Here is a 6149-nt window from a genome sequence, read left to right as displayed (position 1 = left end):
AAGGGCCAGTCACAATCGCCCTTTACCACATGATCAGTGTCTTATCACAGCTGATGTAAACACAAGCCGGTTATTGGCATTCCTTTCCTCATGCTGACAATGTCTTGATTATTAGCGCTTCCAATCAGTGCCTCCTCATCAGTGTCACCTATCAGTGCCCATCAGTGGCTCCTCATCAGTACCCATTGGTGCTGTCCCATTAGTGCAGCCTATCAGTTGCCATCAGTGCAGCCTGATCAGCACAAAAAAAAAAAACTGTGGTGATAAACCACTTCAGCCCTAGAAGGATTTAACCCTTAATGACCAGGCCATTTTTTGCAATACGGCACTGTGTTGCTTTAACTGACTTTTGCTTAGTCGTGTGACGCTATACCCAAACAAAATGTATGTCCTTTTTTCCGACAAATAGATCTTCCTTTTTTTTTTGTTTACAATCAAATAGTGCTTTCTTTAGGTGGTCGCGAGTGGCCGGCGGACAGACCCGCTCATTGGCTCCCCCGCTGTCCAGTGGAAGTGTGCACGCACACACAGATTATGGCATGCGCAGTACACAGGACAAGCAGATTCTGAAAATCTCAGAAGCTGAACGGTGCCTGTGCGGTGAGTCCAGGTTCTAGCCCCACCATCATAGTGGACATAGAGTTAGAATAAAAAGAGCCGAGCGAAGCAAGCCCGCAAGGGGCCCTCTAATATGTGAAGCCCTATGTCCACTTGGATGGTGGGGCTTACACCTGGACTCACAGCGCAGGCCCTGTTCATCTTCGGAGATTTTCCAAATCTCCTTATGCTCCTTACTGCGCAAGCGCTGCGTCTGCGCATTACACAGCGGACACTATTCGATAGCCGGACATTTTTGGACAGAACACCGGTGTTCTGACATATAGCGTCTGGACATTTAAAAGTGTCCGCCCCGTACTGCGCAGGTGCAATGCTTGTGCACTACGGAGCAGGAGATCCGAAGATGAACGGCGCCTGCGACGTGAGTAGAGGCGCTAGCCCCAACATCCAAGTGGACATAGAGCTGCAAATATTAGAGGGCCCCTCGCGGGCTTGCTTCGCTCGCCTCGCTTCAGGCACGGCCTCGCTTCGCTTGCCATGCTTCGGGCTCGGCCTTGCTGCGCTCGGCTCTTTTTATTCCAACTCTATGTCCACTTGGATGGTGGGGATAGAACCTGGACTCACGGCGCAGGTGCCGTTCATCTTCGGCTATTTTTCGAATGTGGTTGTCCTGTGTACTGCACATGCGCAGTACACAGCAGATACTATCCAATGGGGGGCATTATGTGATAGGACACCGGTGTCCTATCATATACAGTCCCCCATCAGATAGTGTCCGCTGCAATACACAGCACACACAGATTCCGAAAATAGCCGAACATGAACAGCGCCTCCGCCGTGAGTCCAGGTGAGTCCCCACCATCCAAGTGGACATAGAGTTGGAATATAAAAGAGCCGAGCACAGCGAAGCCGGTCCCGAAGCGTGGCGAGCTGAGTGAGCCAGCGAGGGGCCCTCTAATTTTCCCATCCCTTTGTCTGCTTGGATGGTGGGGCTTCCACCTCCACTCACGGCGCAGGCGGCGTTCATCTTCAGAGATTTTCCGAAGCTTCTTCTGCTCCGTACTGCGCAAGCGCTGCGCATGTGCAGTACGGGGCGGACACTCTATGATGGGCGGTGTTCTGGCAGATAGTGTCCTGCCATCATATAGTGTATATGATGGCAGGACACTATCTGCCAGAACACCGCCCATCATATAGTGTCCGCCCCGTACTGCGCATGCGCAGTACAGAGCAGACGAAGCTTTGGAAAATCGCTGAAGATGAACGGCGCCTGCGCCGTGAGTGGGGGTAGTAGCCCCACCATCCAAGCTGACATAGGGTTTGGAAAATTAGAGAGGCGCCACGCTTTGGGCTCGGCCTCGCTGTGCTTGGCTCTTTTCTATTCCAACTCTATGTCCACTTGGATGGTGGGGATAGAACCTGGATTGACGGTGCAGCTGCCGTTCATGCTCAGCTATTTTTGGAATCTGTGTGTGCTGTGCATGCGCAGTACACAGCGGACACTATCCGATGGGGGACAGTATATGATAGCACACCGGCAGTAAAAGGGGTTCATATCACTTCAGAATTGTAACAGGTGACATTACACTGAACTGACATAGTGTGGCCGGTGAGGGCGCTGTTGTGAGACATGACGTTTCATCCTCTCCTCCCGCCTCGGTCACAGCACAGCGCGCTCCCGTCACCCCATCCCGAGCGCGCCCCCGGTCCCTTCTCGTGTGGGCGGACCGGCGGAGGGGACGTCAGACTCCGCCCACATGTGTCGCGCGCAGTCAGTCAGGAAAAGGGGGTGAAGAAGATGGCGGATGTGGAGGAGCAGCTGTCTGATGAGGAGAAGGTCGGTGTTGTGTGATGTGTGTGAAGGATGAGCTCCGCTCCTTGTAGAGCGAGGGGTGTGGGGAGAGTCCTGTGTAGGGGGTCCCCGGTATGTGGAGGGGGAGGGGCCGGTGTCTCAGGTAAGTGGGCTCCGGTCAGGGTGGGGTTGGCTGACTTCCGCCTCTTCTTCCTCCCAGCCGGTCCGCTCCTTGTACGGCCTCGGCCGAAAATAGGAGACAGAAGGGCGGAGGCTTTTGAGGCTGTCAGTGTGCGGGACATCCCCCTGTCATCCCTGTCACTGGTCACCCTGCACACCCCCCACTCCTCCTCATTAGTCTGTGTGATGTCCGGACATTACTGATGGGCAACTACTACGTGGGGGGTTTGTCTGCTACTATCCCAGTGATCTCCATACAGGAAATGGGGGTCTGTGTGTCATTTTATATGTTGATAGACCATAGATGATAAAAGGGAACTTTTAATAAAACACACCACCCCTGTGCTTAAAGTGCTAGTATACCACTGGACTTCTGTACCCTGCAAGGTAATGTCATTATGTGCTAGTATGCATCTTATACTAGCACATTATGGTAAACTTGCCTTTAAAAGGAAGCCCTTCCAGTGCTGAGAAGTCAGAACAGCAGGCGCTCCTATCTTCACCCATCTTCACCCGTCTTCCTCCAGGGTTTGCGGGCTCCGGCTGTGTGAGCCGCGATGACTGAGCCGAAGTTTACAGCATGGGGCTCTGAAGGAATGGCACGGGGCGGCCGTTCCTTCAGAGCCCATACTCCAGGGATGTCACCGGCTGCATGTACAGTAAATATCTTCTAAATGACCGCACGTGTAGGAGATATTTACGCTCCCACTTTAAGGGTACTTTCGCACTGGGGCAATGAGTCCGTTAGCAGTAAAGCGCCACTAGTTTTAGTGGCGATTTTCTGCCGTTAGCAAGGCACTTTTAACCCCCACTAACGGCTCAAAAAAAGGGGTTAATATTGCCCATGTTGCGGCACTTCCAATTCGCTTCCCATTCATTCCAATGGGGAGGGGCAGTGTATACACTGCTCCTATACCATCTCCACAAAGATGCTGCTTTTTTTTCCATCCCGCAAGTGCCCCACCCCAGTGTGAAAGCACTCCACCTTCCACCCTGGAGAGCCAGTTTTCAGGCACTTTACAGGGGCCATTTTTAGTGCTAAAACACCTGAAACCTGCCCTAGTGTGAAAGTACCCTAAAGCAGAACTAAACCCTTCACCTTAACAGTTAAAAAAAAAAAAAAAAAAAAAAAAAGTTATATTCCTGCTGGGAATATAACCTTTACATTGCTTGTGCTGTCAACCAAACTGTCAAACCATCTTTTTTCTGGTGTCAGAACTGATCACATGTGTAGCATCATGACAGTTGCAGATCAGAGGCTAAGATGGCAGTTTCCTTGGCTGAAATGGATAGGAGGGTTTAGTTCCACTTTTAAAGCAGTTGTAAAAGAGATTTTTGCCAGCCCCACTGCTCTACAAATCTATACAACATGTGTACTTTATTTTGCCTGATGTTAGCCGGGAGGTCACGTGACCGCTGTGCTGTCTGCCTGGTCTCTCCTGCTGTAACCCTTGGAACAGAGGAGAGGAGTGGCTGTAGGTCATGTGACCAAAGAGAACAGATCTAAAAGAAGGAGCAGAAGTGGATAAAACTGAAGTACAGGATTAAAAAAAAATACATTTTTACTATGTGGATGCAGCATCGCTCTGATGCCACATCTGTCCTCTGGCACTTCTAAGACCGAGAAGTGAGCGATCGCTCAGCTTTCAGTCCTCACTGAGCAGAGAGCTGGTGACTGTCAGTCACTGCTCTGCGCTCTTCCTCCCCCAGTGCTCACTGGAGTGCCGGGCCGTGGAGGGGTGGCAGCGACTGGCTCCGGCTTTCAGCAGGTCACTGATTGGCTGAACCAGCTGTCCGTCAAGATTCTGAGCGGATCCTGACACTATTTCTGTCACAGTGGATGAATACCTCTGCCCTCCAAACAGAGATCTGTTTGATGGGCTGCTTCACTGGCCTATGCCGGCCAAGGAAACGGCACTAAAACCTGAAGTAACGTATTTGCGGTTGCTTCCAGCTTCATTCATCAGAGGTTTGGGAGGAACTGATGTTCGTTCCTTCCCTTCCTCTTTCAGCGGTCGGATGACCATTTGCTGTGGTCTTTGGCTACCCAGTGGCACGGAGGAGCCCAGGAACGACAGTGGGAGGGGACCCATTTCTGTGCCCTGTAAAAGTGATTCAGCAGCTGTAGAGCCACTCTATCACTTTTACATGAAAGCCAGTCACCAGCTAAAAATGCAGCTGCAGCCACGATCCTGTTATAACCATGTTCAGCCAAGGCCATATATACTCACCGGCCACTTTATTAGGTACACTTTGCTAGTAGAGCTGCACAATTAATCGTTTAAAAATTGCCAATTCATATAACAAATGGAGAGACTTATCTGCTCACTCAGCTGTCAAAAGAAAACATTGTGCAGTCGGCCAAGTTTTTAACATGAAACATTGTAACTAACTCTTCCTTCTTAGATCAAAGGCATGAACTTCTGCCTGTAAAGAAAAAATCCAGGCAGTCTAAGTTTTTAAGGACTGTAAATGCAGGAAGTTTAACCACTTAAAGGGGTTCTGCACTCATAATAAAACATTTGCCCATTCTGTTGCCTCTAGTTCATATATTTCATAATGCCACCTGTTTTTTTTTTTTGGATTCACCTACCTTTTGTAATCTGTAGTAATTTATTTTAAACCCCTGCGGCGATGGGCGGTCTCTTGCGGGGATCAGCGTCATTTCTTGCTGAAGCCCGCACTGTCTCCTGGGATCTCGTTGAAGTAATCCCAGGAGACGTTGCGGCTAATGCACCCGACATCTCGTGAGATTTCGGGTGCTACAGCCGACATCTCGCGTGATTTGGGTTATTACAGCCGAGATCTCGCGAGATCTCGGCTGTAATAACCGAAATCACGCGAGATGTCGGCTGTAGCACCCGAAATCTCGCGAGATGTCGGGTGCATTATCCGCAATGTCTCCTGGGATTACTTCAACGAGTTATTTTTTTAGTTGTGGAGAGGAAAACACCTGTTAGATTTTTAGTGCTGTCTGTGTCCCCGTTGGGGAGATTTGCCATCTCTCTATTCTGGTGACAAAAGTGTAAGAAAATCCCAATTTTTTTTTTTTTTGTCACTAGAACAGGATAAGAGGGGAAATCTTTCAATGGGACACTACTTCTGGTGACGCTGGGATTTCCTCAGTTTGGATGTTTGGCATTTATATAGCATGTTTTGGCTATGGGACAGGAAGTGAAGGGAAATCCCATCCGTGGGGAACATGGCAAAAAAAAAAATCGGGGGTTATAACCCTTCCTTATTCTATTCAAAATGGGGGGGGGGGGGGTTCTGCCTTTAGTTCTACTTTAAAGTGGTTGTAAACCCTTACAAACCACTTTGACCTACAGGTAAGCCTAGATTAAGGCTTACCTGTAGGTCCAAGAAATATCTCCCAAACCTATACGGTTTAGGAGATATTTGCCCGAAGACGGGCACCGCTATCTATGGCGCATGCGCTGTAGACAGCGGCGCATCGTCGATGACGGCAATGCCGCGAGTCTCGGCTCCCATGCGCGGGAGTGACGTCATCGCTGCTCCGGCGAATCACAGCGCCGGAGCAGCGAGACCCACCAAGAAGATGGATGCTCGGAACTACAGGGGACAGCGGTGACTTTGCTGGCTCCTGTGTCAGGTAAGT

The 6149-nt window shown here is 50.2% G+C and overlaps 1 protein-coding gene across 1 annotated transcript in view; it reads left to right on the top strand.

The window, feature by feature from the left end:
* Positions 1-2235: 2235 nt before the first annotated feature.
* The window catches only part of LOC143960255 (F-actin-capping protein subunit alpha-2-like), an 80695-nt gene continuing 76781 nt past the window's right edge, over positions 2236-6149 (top strand). The window contains exon 1 of the mRNA XM_077468639.1: positions 2236-2395. Coding sequence (XP_077324765.1) covers positions 2357-2395 — 39 coding nt within the window. The 5' untranslated portion in view covers positions 2236-2356. The remainder of the gene's footprint in view (positions 2396-6149) is intronic.

This window comes from Lithobates pipiens, unplaced genomic scaffold (genome assembly GCF_037356315.1).
Source record: "Lithobates pipiens isolate NorthernLeopardFrog02 unplaced genomic scaffold, aLitPip1_a1.2 Scaffold_8, whole genome shotgun sequence".
Lineage (NCBI taxonomy): Eukaryota > Metazoa > Chordata > Amphibia > Anura > Ranidae > Lithobates > Lithobates pipiens.
This window is presented reverse-complemented; position numbering and strand designations above follow the sequence as displayed.